The sequence below is a fragment of the Oncorhynchus gorbuscha genome, linkage group LG25 (genome assembly GCF_021184085.1).
Source record: "Oncorhynchus gorbuscha isolate QuinsamMale2020 ecotype Even-year linkage group LG25, OgorEven_v1.0, whole genome shotgun sequence".
Classification (NCBI taxonomy): domain Eukaryota; kingdom Metazoa; phylum Chordata; class Actinopteri; order Salmoniformes; family Salmonidae; genus Oncorhynchus; species Oncorhynchus gorbuscha.
In genome coordinates, this window is record NC_060197.1 from 21,532,432 (window position 1) to 21,550,311 (window position 17,880).

General features: G+C 40.9%; 1 protein-coding gene across 3 annotated transcripts in view; it reads left to right on the forward strand.

Annotated features, from left to right (window-relative positions):
- The first annotated feature begins 2,127 nt into the window (after positions 1 to 2,127).
- The window catches only part of si:dkey-172j4.3 (diacylglycerol kinase delta), a 133,693-nt gene continuing 117,940 nt past the window's right edge, over positions 2,128 to 17,880 (forward strand). For 2 of the 3 annotated variants that reach the window (XM_046328051.1, XM_046328053.1), the window contains exons 1-2: positions 2,128 to 2,261; positions 4,493 to 4,803. In XM_046328051.1, coding sequence (XP_046184007.1) covers positions 4,615 to 4,803 — 189 coding nt within the window. In that variant the 5' untranslated portion in view covers positions 2,128 to 2,261; positions 4,493 to 4,614. Of the gene's footprint in view, positions 2,262 to 2,576; positions 2,914 to 4,492; positions 4,804 to 17,880 lie in introns of those variants that run through there. The other variant, XM_046328052.1, reaches the window with a different exon arrangement.

The window sequence follows — 17,880 nt, forward strand, 5'->3', positions numbered from 1 at the left end:
GTAAAAATCAAGAAAAATCCTTGAATGAGTAGGTGTTTCCGAACTTTTGACTGGTACTGTACATCAACAGCAACTTTAGGAAAATCCTTTGAATTATCATTAACAGCAAATTTCCTCAGTGAAAACAATGTACTGAGCAAATGTCAAATTGGCTTTTTACCAAATTACTGTACGACAGACCATGTATTCAACCTGCTCACCCTAATTGACAAAAAACAAAAAAACAAAGGCAAAGTCGTCTCATGCTTTGTTGACTTCAAAAGAGTTTTTGAATCAATTTGGCATGAGGGTCTGCTATCCAAATTGATGTAAAGTGGTGTTGGGGGAAAACATACAACATTATAAAATGCTTATACACAATCAACAAGTGTGTGGTTAAAATGGACAAAAACACATTTATTTTCACATGGCTGTGGGATGAGACAGGGATGCAGCTTGAGCCCCACCCTCTTCAACATATATATCAACGAATTGGAGAGGGCACTACAACAGTCTGCAGCACCCGGCCTCACCCTACTAGAATCTGAAGTCAAATGTATACTGGTTGCTGATGATCTGGTGCTTCTGTCCCCAACCAAGGAGGGCCTGCAGCAGCACTTAGATCTTCTGCACATATTCTGTCAGACAAAAGTAATGGTGTTCCAAAAACATACCTCGGCCTAAACATCAGCGCAACAGGTAACTTCCACAAAGCAGTGAATGATCAGAGAGACAAGGAGAGAAGGGCCTTCAATGACATCAAAATAAAGATAAAATTCAACACACCAATTAGGATCTGGCTAAAAAGACTTGAATCAGTTATAGAACCCATTACCCTTTATGGTTGTGAGGTCTGGGGGTCAGCTCACCAACCATCAATTCTCAAAATGGGATAAACACCAAATTGAGACTCTGCATGCAGAATTCTGCTAAAATATCCTCAGTGTACAACGTAAAACACCAAATAATGCATGCAGAGCAGAATTAAGCCGATATCCGCTGATGATCAAAATCCACAAAAGATCTGTTAAATTCTACAACCACCTGAAAGGAAGTGATTCCCAAACCTTTCATAACAAAGCCATCACCTACAGAGATATGAACCTAGACAAGAGTCCCCTAAGCAAGCTGGTCCAAGGGCTCTGTTCACAAACACAAACAGACCCCACAGAGCCCCAGGACAGCAACACAATTAGACCCAACCAAATCATTAGAAAACAAAAAGTAAAAAATTACTTTACACATTGGAATGAATTAACAAACAAACTGAGCAAACTAGAATGGTATTTGGCCCTCAAAATTAGGGAAAGCGTTGACACTGTATAGACTCAGTGAGCATAGCCTTGCTATTGAGAAAGGTTGCCGTAGAGAGACCTGGCTCTCAAGAGAAGACAGGCTGTGTACACACTGCCCACAAAATGTGGAAACTGAGCTGCACTTTCTAACCTCCTGCCAAATGTATGACCATATTAGAGACATATATTTCCTTCAGGCTACACAGACCTACAAAGAATTCGAAAACAAGTCAATTTTTTATAAAGTCTCATATCTATTGGGTGAGATACAGTGGGCAATCACAGCAGCAAAATGTGTGACTTGCTGCAACAAGAAAATAGAAACCAGTGAAGAACAAACACCATTGTAAATACAACCCATATACATGTATTTCCCTTTTGTACTTTAACCATTTGCAAAACATGAAATGTCTTTATTCTTTTGAAACTTGTGTGATTGTAATATTTACTTTGTATTGTTTATTTCACTTTTCTTTATCAATTTCACTTGCTTTGGCAATATAATCATATGTTGCCCCATGCCAATAAAGCCCATTGAATTGAATTTAATTGAGAGACAACAACCACTGCCCCAACCATGGCTAACTATATCCCATGCATATCTGATTAATGCCGGTAAACTGATTACAATTATCCGGTGCTGTGAGTGTTTTCATTGTAAATGTTTCACTCCCCCGTTTAACCTGGGAAGAAATAGCCTGCAGTTTTGATGTAATCTCTCTCTCTGTTTCTCTGCATTCTCGTGAAGGCGAGTTTAAGTAGCCTTCAAATCACCCTCCTTCCTCTAAGCACTTCTGTCTCTCCCCATCTCCTCCTCCTCCCCTCCCAACCAACTGATTCAAATCGCCCCCGATGCTATGCGTATAGTGTGTGTCGGTGTGAGAGCGGAGCGAGAGAACCAGAGATTTGATAGTGCCCAGTCGTGTGGGAGGATTCAAGCCAGGAGACAGGTACCCAGGTCGGGCAAAAGCAGCGGGGGACGCCACGGTAACAGTGATACTTATTTAATCGCCCCTGGTAGAATACAGATGCATGGCACCACAGCTTGCTACGGTGTTCGTCTCTAAACGATACCTAGATGCTTGAAAGAGGCTGGTTTAGGCTACCGGGTTTTGACGATGAGGATTTTAAAATGTAAACGGTTTTTACTGAGCTTCGCCGGTGAACGGAATAAATTAATGAATACGTTGATAGATGAACGGATAAATGAATATTATTAAAATCCGTGTTTTGTGCCAGTCTCCGTCGTTATTAACGATCCCATTCGCAATGGAATGAATGATCAAACGTTGTCGCTCGTGAGCCGCCAGCTCTAAAAGGTAGAAAGAAGCCCTGGCTACGCGCTACTTACTGCCTGTTGTTCCAAAGACAAAATAACTGAAGGTTACAGAACAATCGGTTTATTTTTAACGTTTTCGTCTCAAAGTAAATATCCTTATAAACGCGTAGCGCTACTCTATCGTCATATGATTTGAAATCATACTGCCCTTTGACAACTGTAGACTAGATGGGGAGGTCGGTCGTTGTGTAGTAGCAACACGTCGGTTAAATTCAGAGAGCTGAAACCAAGGAAACAGGACACACACTTGAGACACATGATGACAGTCAGGTGTTCTGTTAGCAACCACTCGACCTGCAGGTGACCACTGAGAAATATAACATGATGTTTGTAATTGCGATACACATTATAACATTATATGGCAAAATGTCTTGAAAGTGACAAATTGAAATGCTCATGCGTTGTGTGTGTTGTAATAGCCTACTGGAATGTGTGTGCATGATTCTTATGGCAATCCTGTGTGTGTGTTACTTTATAAATGTAGCCTAATTCTTTACAGTTACTAGTTACCTGTCCAAAATTGTAATCAGTAACGTAACTTTTGGATTACACAAACTCAGTAACATAATCTGATTACTTTCAGTTATTTTTAGATTAATTTCCCTTTAAGAATTAGATGAAGATACAAATTAATATTACCAATTGAACGATATCTGTTGCAGGATAAATCGATGTTAGCGTTTACATAGCTGGTGGCCATAAATGGATGTTGGAATTTCCTTTATCGGTTGGTTGTGTAGGTCGGCTTCTTCTAACCCTTTGCTTTCTGATGTAGATAATAATACGATTAAGCTATAGCCTATCTTTACATTAAAAACCAATGTCTGTCAGATTTCCAGTCATTCCAATTAGCCTAATTGAATACCCCTTGATCTTCAAGAGTAGAACTTGTAAATATGGAAATATAGATTTGGCAAATTGTTTTACCTGAGCATAACCCCAAAATGAAGGACTTTTTAGCCTACTCTGTTGTTTATCGTCATGGAGGACTGCTCTCGTGGAATGGCATGGTTTGAGCACTACCGAAAACTGCAATTTGCATGTGAAAAATTAATGCCATATGCTGCATTTTCTAAAGGCTTAATGTAACGGATTACAGTTACAGTTTTTTTTTGTAATCATGTTTTATTTGATGACTGTCTTTTCATCAGCGTTGAAGCAGGAAGGCTTATTGTCATGTCATCATTTAGTTAATGCTATATTAGGCCTATCCTTTGTAATAACCATCATCATCTTCATTATCATCAATGGCAGATGTTCAGAAAAAGCTGTTATACAATGAGTAAGTCTTATTATTGTCCTATGTAGAGAAATAGGCCTACATTTCATGTTGTGGGCAGCCAAATGTAGCTCAACGTTTGTTTTGACTCAACAACCGACTAAACAGTTTAACAGTATCCAGGTTAACCATTCTAACAGTTTGCATAAAGTCAAAATGATTATGTTGGTATTCACACAAGTGTTATAGGCTTCACCACATCATGCAGTGACCAAGACAGCTAAGCAGAGGAACCAGTAAAGAGAAAAACAAATGAACTCGGTCACTCCCACCCCAGCAACACTCCATTTTCTGAACTGTGTTAACTGTGTTAACTGTGTTAACTGTGTTAACAGTGTGCGGCTCTCTTTTATTTTCAAACTGTGTTAACAGTAACACCACCCAAGTTAAGCCATTTTAAGTTTGCATGAATTAAAATAATGATTTCACACAATGGTACAGGCTATATGACTTACACCATCAAAACGCAAACCCAAAGAGTGAGAATGGCAAACTGATTTGCTCTAGCTGACATACGGGGGACATTTCAAACACCTGCCTAACTAACTGCCAATTGGCACTTTTTAAAAATAATAAAATATGAATCATTCATCTTTTCAGAGGATCGAGGCTACATTAGATCAACGGACGAAGTGTAAAGATTGAAGTCTGGTCACGCACATCACGTCCCATCTTCTCCTCTCCTCCTTTTCCCAAGTCCGTTCCTTCAAACAATCACCATCATGGCTTCCAAACTAAACCCGAATGTCTTGTACGTCCAAGAACTGCGGGAGTCGACGTCTTCACAGGAATCTGACCGCCTAGCACCGCCCGAACCCGGAGAAGAGAGCTCGGATAGCGACGGAGAGACGGACGAGACGGAGCAGAAGCTGATCCGGAAAGTGTCCACGTCAGGACAGTTACGTGCCAAGGTAGGAGAGACACACACACACACACTTAATTTTTTTTATTGAACCTTTATTTAACTAGGCAAGTCATTTAAGAACAAATTCTTATTTACAACAAAGGCCTACCCCAGCCAAACCCGGACGAAGCTGGGCCAATTTTACGCCGCCCTATGGGTCTCCCAATCATCACCGGATGTGATAAAGCCTGGATTCGAACCAGAGACTGTAGTGATGCCTCTTGCACTGACTGCACTCACGAGCAAGCATGCATGCTCACTCACACACACACACAGTGGTGAGATGTTTTGTGTTTTTCTTCATAGCACTCTATGGCATTATAGGCCTATTTTTCTTGTCATCATGAGAAATGAACTGTGGAATTGATCCTGGTTAGGATAGTGGGCATAGGCTTAATGTTCTGAAAACACACTCACACCCACACACATAATTGGCAACTGATTAGTAACTGATTAATAACAGTGTATTATTGAGTAAGACATAAAGTTTGTTTGAATTTGGTCAATATATTTATAGTGATTGCCGGTTTTGAATCGTTACAGTTATTGATCGACAGTCATAGGTCATTGTGGATCAATATGAAGCCATAGCTGTCACCTATATGGTGTTGTTTCTATAGTGATCTCATGGCTGTGTTTGTTCCTGAGACGGCTGGTTCAATCAAATGATACCCTATTGGCCTATGCACTTTCCCATAGAGTGCACTTTCCCCCATATATTGCACTACCTTCGACCAGAGATATTTAAATAGCTCAGGTGGTAGTTGGTAGAGTATAGTGCTTGCAAATGCCAGGATAGTGGGGTCGATGCCTGAGACCAACAATATGTAATAACTTTACGCACGCATGACTGTAAGTCACATTGGATAAAAGCATCTGCCGAATGACATGTATATACATTTATATTTTATTCTAGTACAGGCTGAATGATTAACTGAATGAACAACAGAGACAGAATGCAATATGGAATTGTATTAAATTGTTTGGGGTATGGCCCCATCTCTGAGGAATACTGATGACAGGTAGCTGATGAAAGGTAGCCTTTTGTTGGGGCAGCTGGCATCGAAAACTAAAAAGGTTCGGTACCATCATTTTTTCAATGTTCAGTACTTCTGTCAAATGTGACTCACGTGATTGAGAGGATCAAGCCTGTATCAGCGCAGCCCGTTTATAGAGCGAAGACCAAAGTGCCTGCTCCACTTACTCATTCATTGCTTGAGTTATCACACTGTAGACATGTAGACATTTTGTTTATTACTTTTCGCTAAACAATGTCCATACAAGCTAGAACTAGAACACCTTTACACAATGCAAGACGATACTGGTAGCTTCTATCTTTAATTTGTCGGCTAACTTTCCTTGCTAGCTTACAGCTGAATACTTTGTTTGGTTACAAAACATAATGCAATATATGCTGATTTCAAAGCTGATTATCACCAAAAACTTTATTAATTCACTTAGTTTCCCTCGCTGCCAAAAACGAATTCACTTCTTCGTCTTCCTCACCTCGCATCTGATTTCCACTAGATTCCATAGCCACCAAGTCATATTCCACAGCCACGTTCTGCCTGGCGAATTACGTCATTACTTTTTTAAAGAGACACCGCACAGTTAAAAAAAAAATATTGCGTCTTCTATGCAAATGTTGTTGATCAGTACAATAAAATAATATGTTCTCCTAGCAGTCTCAATTAAAATAAGTCTTAAATGGAAGAGATTGTTTTGTCATTTGTAGCCCCATGAAATCAGCTAAAACAAGCTCAATTCAATTCAATTCAAGGGCTTTATTGGCATGGGAAACATGTGTTAACATTGCCAAAGCAAGTGAGGTAGTGTCACGCCTTGGTCATTGTATTTTGTGTTTTCGTTATATGTTTGGTCAGGCCAGGGTGTGACATGGGTTTATATGTTGTGGTTCATATTGTTTTTTTTTGTAATTATTGGGATTGCGGCTGAGTAGGGGTGTTGTATGGGCTTGGCTGCCTGAGGCGGTTCTCAATCAGAGTCAGGTGATTCTCGTTGTCTCTGATTGGGAACCGTATTTAGGTAGCCTGGTTTCGCTTTGTATTTCGTGGGTGATTGTTCCTGTCTCTGTGTAGTTTCACCAGATAGGCTGTAATTAGGTTTCACGTTCCGTTTGTTGTTTTGTATTTTTGTATAGTTATTTCATGTGTCACTTTTTCTATTAAAGTCATGAGTAACCACTACGCTGCATTTCGGTCCGACTCTCTTTCTACAAACGAAGAACGCCGTTTCAAGTAGACAACATATAAAGTGAAATAAACAATAAAATATCTCAATGCAAGCACATACTCCTATTGAATAATATGCATTCACCTGTATTGTGAATTGACCTAAAATACGTCTTGATTTACCCAGTTTATCAATAGAGATGTACCATTCAAATAAATTTGTATCATTACGTTGTTTTGTAGTTAGGTTGGTAAAAACAAAGTCAGATTGATTGTATGATTGATTAATTAATGCATACATGGCTGTCTCTGATAAATGTGCATAAACATTTTCAAACGTAATGATATTGAACAGAGCAGTAGCTGAGTTTATCTGTCTGGATGATGTGCCATTGTGTGACTTTGGCTAATATGCCTTCTTTTTTGTTTGTTGTGGTATCGTTTCGTTATTGTTTTGGTATCGAGTATCGTGATCGAGTATTGTGATACTAAACCTGAGCTGTATTCGAATAATTATACTAACTGCACTAACTATACTATTTGTGAAGTAAATTGAGTATGTAGTATGCTTATTGGTCATAGTATGGATACAGATAGTATGCCAAATGTTCCCAGATGACGTACTAAATTCACCAAAATACGAAGTATACAAGCAGTGGACACTATTTCTGTGCTTTTAGGGCCCATAATGCAATTCTTCAGAAAGTGGGCGTGGCTTCACAACGTTTTCAGATTTTAAGAAAATGGAGGAAAATATGCAGCTGAAGTGCGACTAGAGCAGATACAAATTAATTGCTTTAACTAATTATGACAAATGTTAAGAAAATGTTGAGCACTTTATGTTGGCTGACAGTTTGTTAGCTACGCTATCCTTACGAACCGCATAGCATATCATTACAGCAGTATTAGGAGAGTTAGCTAGCTACCTAATGTTAGTTGGCTACTAATACACCAGTATATTAACTATATGCTATCTAACTAACGACCCAACATTTATTGACTTGATTATTCACATCATTCTTAGCTTAGCTACGTGGTAAAATCGTTGTGCTTTCTTAATGGACGTTGTTAATTCGCTCTGGCTATCTACTCCGATTTCAGAGCACTCTCTTCTGAGTGTGCATCGAATAACTGATGAATTTACAACCATTGAATATGGCCGGTGTCAGTAAACATTTGCAAAAAATCGTAATTAAATTGTTGCCAGCAGCACAGTTACACTCACCAACGCTCTACATAACACGAAAACAGCTTAACTAGCTCTGCTAGGGCTAGTAAAATGGTCAGAGTGAGGTGTTCTCTCATTTGTGTCTGGAAGTTGCTAGCAAGCTAGCCAACGATTCCCAGTTAGTTTGGGTGTTTGACTGCCGTTGTGAGATCAGAATGCTCGGATCAACCCTACTCCTCGGCCAGAGCATCCAGTGTGTGCTCTGAAAGCTCCAAGAGCAAAACGCACAGAATTTATGAACGAACAATCTGACAACGCTCTGAATTTACTGATGGACAATATGACAATACTATGAATTTACAAATGCCCAGAGCGCACTCCGAACACACTCTGGCACTCCAGATTTAATTTACGAACTCACCCGAAGTTGTAAGATGTCTAGCTAGTCATTTGTTATGCTAACAAGCTAGCAAGAGGTTGCATAGCAACAGCATCAACTTCCTGAAGATGGGAAGTGCTAGTACGTTTAACTGAAAGGATACCGTTCGTTTACCGTATACTAAAATGAACTAATAGTATATAGTAGGCAGTATATACTAATTTAGTATGTAGTATACAGTATGTTAGTATGGGTATTTGAACACAGCTCTGGTATTGATATTGAAGTCAAAATTCTGGTATCGTGACAATATTAGGTTGTATTGATGATTGGTTAGATAATCGTTAGGTTGTACGATAATAGTACAGGAGCTACAGTAGCTAATATCAAATCCTAGATTGGATTGCAAGTTGTCAATCAAATAGGCCATGCAATGCAGAACCATGCCTAAAATAGTTTGTGTGTGTGTGTGTGAGAGAGAGCGAGAGAGAGATTATTAGATTGTGTTTCCTGAAGTCACATGACTCAGATTAACCTAGTCATAGACCTGAGAATTTGGCCCCTTATAACTATAGGCTGATTGGATTAGAACTGTGTGTGTGTGTGTGTGTGTATGTGCGTGTATGTGTGTTTGTCGGTGAAAATGAGCACTGATTTGTTTCAACAAAACAGATACAGTATGCTAATTAATAGCAAACACAAACAATCTCCCTCTCTCTCGCTACTCTCTTTTTGTCTCTCTCTCCCAACTCCTTCTCCCTCCCTCCTGGATTTATCCCACCCTTCTCTCTCTCTCTCTCTCTCTCTCTCTCTCTCTCTCTCTCTCTCTCTCTCTCTCTCTCTCTCTCTCTCCCTCCCCTTTCTCCCGCTCTCCCTCCCTTATCCATCTTTCTCCCCCTCTCTCTCTCTCTTTCTCTCTGTCTCTCCTCTACCCCCTCGGTAGTCCCCAGTGTATTTGCATCAGGCTCATTAGCTCAGAGCTAAGTGTTATTAGCCTTGACATGTCACCCATACATGATTAAATTAAACCATTAACAAACACACAAACTCACCATAACACTACAACTACGACAGTCAGCCCCAAAATGGTTAGAGTGGTTAGGGTTTCCCCTAGGTCGAACCGGTGCTTAGGCCTCAAGGGATTGTTGGTTTCCAGGGTTACCAGAAGAGTGTCTAAGTAGGTAGGGGAAACAGTAGGAATCAGTAGGAACCCATTTTTACCCATAGCTTATGTTTAGGTTTATTAGAATATCATAGTACAGATGCAGAAACATACATAAAATGTGATGTCATATAATATATATATTACAAAAAAGTGAAATTATAACATCAGCCTAAGTGCATCGTCAATAATTCACATTTATCTTATTGGCTTCCAAGCTTAGTGTGCTAGTACTGGAGAAAATAGAATACTCTAGGTCGAATGTATTGGGGAACTTGAATGTGAGGTGTGGAATAGGGAAAACACCAGAGCGGAGGGGAAACAATAGGGTGAGGGGTGTGTGTTCAGTAAACCTATGACAGTGAGGGGGGAGGGAGGATGGAAGCAGAGTGCCTACAGAGTTGCCTACAGGTAACAGGTGTGTGTGTGTATGTACACTAACAGGTGTCCTGTCTTCCATGGGGTCCTGTTGTCATCTGTTCCGAGTAGGGCTGTGATGGTCATGGAATTTTGGATGATGGTTTTTGGCCAGCCAAATGACAGCGGTCACCGTAATAACCATTCGAATAGCCCCAAAAATATATACCAAAAAATATACCTTCAAAAGTTTGGACACACCTACTCATTCAAGGGTTTTTCTTTATTAAACTATTTTCTACATTGTAAAATAATAGCGAAGACATCAAAACTATGAAATAACATACGGATTTATGTAGTAACCAAAAAAGTGTTAACCAAATCAAAATATATTTTATATTTGAGATTATTCAATGTAGCCACCCTTTGCCTTGATGACAGCTTTACACACTCTTGGCATTCTCTCAACCAGCTTCACCTGGAATGCTTTTCCAACAGTCTTGATGGAGTTCCCACATATACTGAGCACTTGTTGGTTGTTTTTCCTTCACTCTGCGGTACAACTCATTCCAATCCATCTAAATTGATTTGAGGTCAGGTGATTGTGGAGGCCATCACTCTCCTTCTTGGTAAAATAGCCCTTACACAGCCTGGAGGTGTATTAGGCCATTGTCCTGTTGAAAAAAAATGTATAGTCCCACTAAGCGCATACCAGAGGTGATGGTGTATCGCTGCAGAATGCTGTGGTAGCCATGCTGGTTAAGTGTGCCTTGAATTCTTAATAAATCACTGACATTACATTTTACATTTAAGTCATTTAGCAGACGCTCTTGTCCAGAGCGACTTACAAATTGGTGCATTCACCTTATGACATCCAGTGGAACAGCCACTTTACAATAGTGCATCTAAATATTTTAAGGGGGGGGGTGAGAAGGATTACTTTATCCTATCCTAGGTATTCCTTAAAGAGGTGGGGTTTCAGGTGTCTCCGGAAGGTGGTGATTGACTCCGCTGTCCTGGCGTCGTGAGGGAGTTTGTTCCACCATTGGGGAGCCAGAGCAGCGAACAGTTTTGACTGGGCTGAGCGGGAACTGTACTTCCTCAGTGGTAGGGAGGCGAGCAGGCCAGAGGTGGATGAACGCAGTGCCCTTATTTGGGTGTAGGGCCTGATCAGAGCCTGGAGGTACTGAGGTGCCGTTCCCCTCACAGCTCCGTAGGCAAGCACCATGGTCTTGTAGCGGATGCGAGCTTCAACTGGAAGCCAGTGGAGAGAGCGGAGGAGCGGGGTGATGTGAGAGAACTTGGGAAGGTTGAACACTAGACGGGCTGTGGCGTTCTGGATGAGTTATAGGGGTTTAATGGCACAGGCAGGGAGCCCAGCCAACAGCGAGTTGCAGTAATCCAGACGGGAGATGACATGTCTCCATAAAAGCACCATCACACCTCCTCCTCCATGCTTCACGGTGGGAACCACACATGCCGAGTACATTCGTTTACTTACTCTGCGTCTCACAAAGACAGGGCAGTTGGAACCAAAAATCTCACATTTGGACTCATCAGACCAAAGGACAGATTTCCACTAATGTCCATTGCTCATGTTTCTTGGCCCAAGCAAGTCTCTTCTTCTTATTGGTGTCCTTTAGTAGTGGTTTCTTTGCAGCAATTCGACCATGAAGGCCTGATTCACGCAGTCTCCTCTGAACAGTTGATGTTGAGATGTGTCTGTTACTTGAACTCCGTGAAGAATTTATTTGGGCTGCAATTTCTGAGGTTGGTAAACTTATCCTCTGCGGCAGAGGAAACTTTGGGTATTCTTTTCCTGTCGCGGTCCTCACAGCGCTTGATGGTACTTGCAACTGCACTTGAAATGTTCCAGATTGACTGACCTTCACGTCTTTTAGTAATGATGGACTGTTGTTTCTCTTTGCTTATTTGAGCTGCTCTTGTCATAATTTGGACTTGGTCTTATACCAAATAGGGCTATCTTCTGTATAGAATCCCTCTCTTGTCACAACACAACTGATTGGCTCAAAGTATGCAAAGCTGTCATTAAGACAAAGGGTGGCTACTTTGAAGAATCTCAAATAGAAAATATATTTTTGTTTAACACTTTTTTTGGTTACTACATGATTCCATATGCGTTATTTCATAGGATGGTTATCTTCACTATTATTCTAGAATGTTGAAAATTGTAAAAATAAAGGAAAACCCTTGAATGAGTAGGTGTGTCCAAACTTTTGACTGGTACTGTACATTATACAGATGCACATTTTCTCCTCTCCTCATTTTCTCCTGACTGCATATGCTGCCATAGAAATGGAATGAATAGTACGGGTGTCAGCATTCAAGCCAATGATGGCATAATGGTTGAACTGGCGACCATTGCGAGTTTACCCATATGAGCAAAGCTGGGAATAAAAGAACGAAGTAAAGCAGGAAGAGTGACCATCAATGTGCTGTGATTGTTTTTATTTAACCAAACTGACATTACAGAGCCACATCAGTTAAAGCTAGACTCAGCAATATGACGTAGTTGCAGAAAGTAAACATTATAGTGGGTCAATTTCCCCAACAACTAAGAGTGTTAAAGTGCGAGGCTCAACTTCTCAGCTGTTTTGGTGCCCTGGCTACCACGCTGTAAATAGCATGAAGCAAACCCATACACATGTGCAGATACTGTGTGAGAGCCAAGTCTTGCGTCTTGCTCATCTCAATATCTGTGGTGCTGCTCGTGCAACGTCATTTCGTTGAGTCTACCCTTAACATATTTTGAATTAACATTATACATCAACATGGAATCTGGAATCTTTGCCACAACACCTTGCTTGTTTCAGCAAGGAGCAACAACGTTTCATCACGCTGTAATTAAGAGTCCATGGTACAGCAGAAACGGACTCAACTGCACGAAATGCCCGGCAGTTCCATCTTCAGTAAGCTGTTCATTTTTAAACGGCTATGACGGTTATTTTATTTTCATGACGGTCTTCATCCATCACCATAGGTTACGTAAGTGATAATCAACAAGAGGCTATGCATCCTATAGAAAATAATGAACGACGTGGAAGGTGTGTTCAACGACACGCTATAGCTGGGTGGAACTCACCTTCCATGGAGTTGAATTCTTTTCCAGAGAACGCATAGAGCCACAAGTTGATTATCCCTTTTATACCATAGCTGTAATTTTAACACATTTGCTGCTAGAAATGTGTTCAACATCCATTGAAGTAGCTAGCAAGTTTACTAGAGAGCGACAGCAGTTGCCTTGGTAACCAAGCAAACAGTCCTACTAGTTTAGCAAATTTAACCATCATTCCCAGCTTCGAATTCAACCATGCCAATAATGTTTTAAATTCGACTTTTGCTTTCAAAAGCAGCTCAAACATGGAACATGTGAGAAGGAACCATAGACATCGAATTATACCATCAAATATACCGCGCGTTATAGGGAAATAATACACGCTCTAGAATGCCCTTCAAGCCAATCAGAAAGGAGTATTCAATAATGTCATGGTATAAAAGTTATACAGTAATTGTGCCAGCACTAGTTCCTAGTCAACGCTCTTTATTACTCTCTACCTCCTTATCACTCTCTTCCTCTCTCTCGCTCTCTTTCTCTATCTTTTTCTCTCTCTCGCTCTCTTTCTCTATCTTTTTCTCTCTCTCTTCCTCCAGGTATATAAAGCCTTAAGACTTTTCATTTACTGCTGTTTTGGCTTTTGTTTATCTTGCCCCCATTTGGTCTGACAAAAAAGAAGACAACACACACACACACACACACACACACACACACACACACACACACACACACACACACACACACACACACACACACACACACACACACACACACACACACACACACACACACACACACACACACACACACACACACACACACACACACACACACACACACACACACACACACACAGAGAAAAGGGCAGTTCCCTAATTAGGATTTTCACAAGGTACACAAGAAAGACCTCTAGAAGAAGAGGTGAAAGAAGGGATGCACACATCCCTCTCTCTCTCTCCCTCTCTCTCTCTCTCTCTCTCTCTCTTTCTATCTATCTTACTGTCTTCCTCTCTCTCTCTCTCTCTCTCTCTTACTGTCTTCCTCTCTCTCTCTCTCTCTCTCTCTCTCTCTCTCTCTCTCTCTCTCTCTCTCTCTCTCTCTCTCTCTCTCTCTCTCTCTCTCTCTCTCTCTCTCTCTCTCTCTCTCTCTCTCTCTCTCTGAGGGCTGAATTATAGCTATAGTGTGACATGAGTGTGTGGGATGATACTGCATGTAGGAAGATGGGGATTTGTGCGTGTCTGTGTGTGGTGCATGTACGCGTGTGTAGGCGTGTGGTGAGTGTGTGTCCGTGCATGTGCATGTGTGTGTGTGTAGCTCAGTGATAGAGTGGAGGTGTGTGATTTATAGCTCGCCTGATTTCAGCTTTGTGGGTCAATACCTGGAGAGATGAAAGAGATATGTCGAGAGAAAGAGCAGAGAGGAGCAGTGACTGAGAAAACAGGGAGAGAGAGAGAGAGGGAGGGACCAAATCTATCCAGATATCAAACGTAAATTCAGTTTCCATTAACTGTCCCTGTTAGATAGACAACATATTGATAATCTATAACATGTTCTGATGTTTAATATGTTAAACTAATATAGACTATCTTATAAACTGTGAATTATTGATTATCATTGATAGACAGGGCTGGACCAGTCATCAGAGGAGACACACACGTCTCCATCCCTATCTGTTATTTTTTAACTGGAGCCTCCCAACCTCGTTTCTATTGATTGTCTGTCAGGTCTATCTGGAGTCATCATCTGTCCAATGAGAAGACTGGACATTATGGAATGTTGGGAAATGACAAGCCTTGTATAAAAGTATCAATAATTCTCTCTCTCTCTCTCTCTCTCTCTCTCTCTCTCTCTCTCTCTTTTTTTTTTTTTTTTTTCATCCATCATTAGACTGATAGACCATTCGAGAAAGTACAGCCACTGGACCAGAGAGATAGAGAGAGAGAGAGAATTATTGATACTTTTATACAAGATATATGATAGTCTATATTAGAGAGAGAAAAATAATATAGGATATAGGAGCTAGAGAGACAGAAAGAGAGAGGGAGAAGAGAGCCAGGGAGGGGGTTTACGAGAAGGCGACCAGAGATGACACGCAGTGGGACAGAACAGGGGAGAGAAGGAGGAGAGAGATAAGGACGGAGAGAACAAAGGGAGACAAAGAGAAGATGTGTATGTGGATAATGACAGGAGAATGAGAAGCGATAAAGACAGACAGAAAGACAGAAACACTCCCTCCCTCTGTGTGATACTATACCAACCTGATGAGTAATTCATAGACCGTCTGCGTCTCAAATGTCACCCTGTTCCCTACATTGTGCACTACTTTTTAACAGGGCCCATAGGGGATACCTTATTACGTTATTATATATTATTGTGCATAATTAGTGTACAAAACGTTAGGAACACTTTCCCAATATTGAGTTGCTGCCACTTTTGCCCTCAGAACATCCTCAGTTCGTCAGGGCATGGACTCTACACGGTGTTGAGAACGTTCTACAGGGATGCTGGCCCATGTTGATTCCAATGATTCCCACAGTTGTGTCAAGTTGGCTGGATGTACTTTGGGTGGCGGACCATTCTTGATACACACGGGAAACTGTTGAGCGTGGAAACATCTGTCAGGGTTGCAGTTCTTGACACACTCAAACCAGTGTGCCTGGCACCTACAACCATACCTCTTTCAAAGGCACTTAAATATTTTGTCTTGCCCATTCAGCCTCTGAACGGCACACATACACAATGTCTCAATTGTCTCAAGGGTTAAAAATCCTTCTTTAATCTGTATCCTCTCCTCCATCTATGCTGATTGAAGTGGATTTAACAGGTGACATTTGTAAGGGATCATAGCTTTCACCTGGATTCACCTGGTCAGTCTATGTCATAGAAAGAGCAGGTGTTCCTAATGTTTTGTACACTCAGTGTAACTGGTATAGGACGCCATTTGGGATTAATCCTTGGGCAAATCTGCTGTGTGTGTGTGTGTGTGTGTGTGTGTGTGTGTGTGTGTGTGTGTGTGTGTGTGTGTGTGTGTGTGTGTGTGTGTGTGTGTGTGTGTGTGTGTGTGTGTGTGTGTGTGTGTGTGTGTGTGTGTGTGTGTGTGTGTGTGTGTGTGTGTGCACTGTGTGCACTGTGTCAGAAAAGACAAGCCTGGGGACAAGGATCTGTGCTATTCTTTATAGACACACACTCTCTCTCTCTCTCTTTCACAGTGTGTACAAGACATTTAATCCAAGAAAGAGAGAGAGAGAGACATTCAGAGAGGGAAGTGCATAAGAAATAGATACTATATATAGCCTTTAGGCCCTATACTGTATGCATTGTGCATTAGACTTTAGTATTTACCTCTTTCTCTCTGTCTTTCTCTGTTAGAGGCATACTAGGCTCCTTCCCTTTATTTTGTCATCAGAGAGATTTCCGGTCATTAGAGTCACAGTAGATTCAGACAAGGAAATTCATAAGAAACATATACAGTTGAAGTCGGAAGTTTACATACACCTTAGCCAAAAACATTTAAACTCAGTTTTTCACAATTCCTGACATTTAATCCAAGTAAAAAATGCCCTGTCTAAGGTCAGTTAGGATCACCACATTACTTTAAGAATGTGAAATGTCAGAATAATAATTGAGATAATTATTTATTTCAGCTTTAATTTCTTTCATCACATTCCCGGTGGGTCAGAAGTTTACATTACACTCAATTGGTATTTGGTAGCATTGCCTTTAAATTGTTTAACTTTGGTCAAACGTTTTGGGTAGCCTTCCACAAGCTTCCCACAATATGTTGGATGAATTTTGGCCCATTACTCCTGACAGAGCAGGTGTAACTAAGTCAGGTTTGTAGGCCTCGTTGCTCGCACACGCTTTTTCAGTTCTGCCCACAAATGTTCTACGGGATTGAGATCAGGGCTTTGTGATGGCCACTCCAATACCTTGACGTTGTTGTCCTTAAGCCATTTTACCACAACTTTGGAAGTATGCTTGGGGTCATTGTCCATTTGGAAGACCCATTTGCGACCAAGCTTTAACTCCCTGAATGTTGTCTTGAGATGTTGCTTCATTATATCCACATAATCTTCCTGCCTCATGATGCCATTCTATTTTGTGAAGTGAACCAGTCCCTCCTGCAGCAAAGCACCCCCACAACATGATGCTGCCACCCCCGTGCTTCATGGTTTGGATGGTGTTCTTCGGCTTGCAAGTCTCCCCCTTTTTCCTCCAAACATAACGATGGTCATTATGGTCAAACAGTTATATTTTTGTTTCATCAGACCAGAGGACATTTCTCCAAAAAGTACGATCTTTGTCCCCATGTGCAGTTGCAAACCGTAGTCTGGCTTTTTTATGGCGGTTTTGGAGCAGTGGCTTCTTCCTCGCTGAGCGGCCTTTCAGGTTATGTCAATTGTGGATATACAGTGCCTTGCGAAAGTATTCGGCCCCCTTGAACTTTGCGACCTTTTGCCACATTCCAGGCTTCAAACATAAAGATATAAAACTGTATTTTTTTGTGAAGAATCAACAACAAGTGGGACACAATCATGAAGTGGAACGACATTTATTGGATATTTCAAACTTTTTTAACAAATCAAAAACTGAAAAATTGGGCGTGCAAAATTATTCAGCCCCTTTACTTTCAGTGCAGCAAACTCTCTCCAGAAGTTCAGTGAGGATCTCTGAATGATCCAATGTTGACCTAAATGACTAATGATGATAAATACAATCCACCTGTGTGTAATCAAGTCTCCGTATAAAT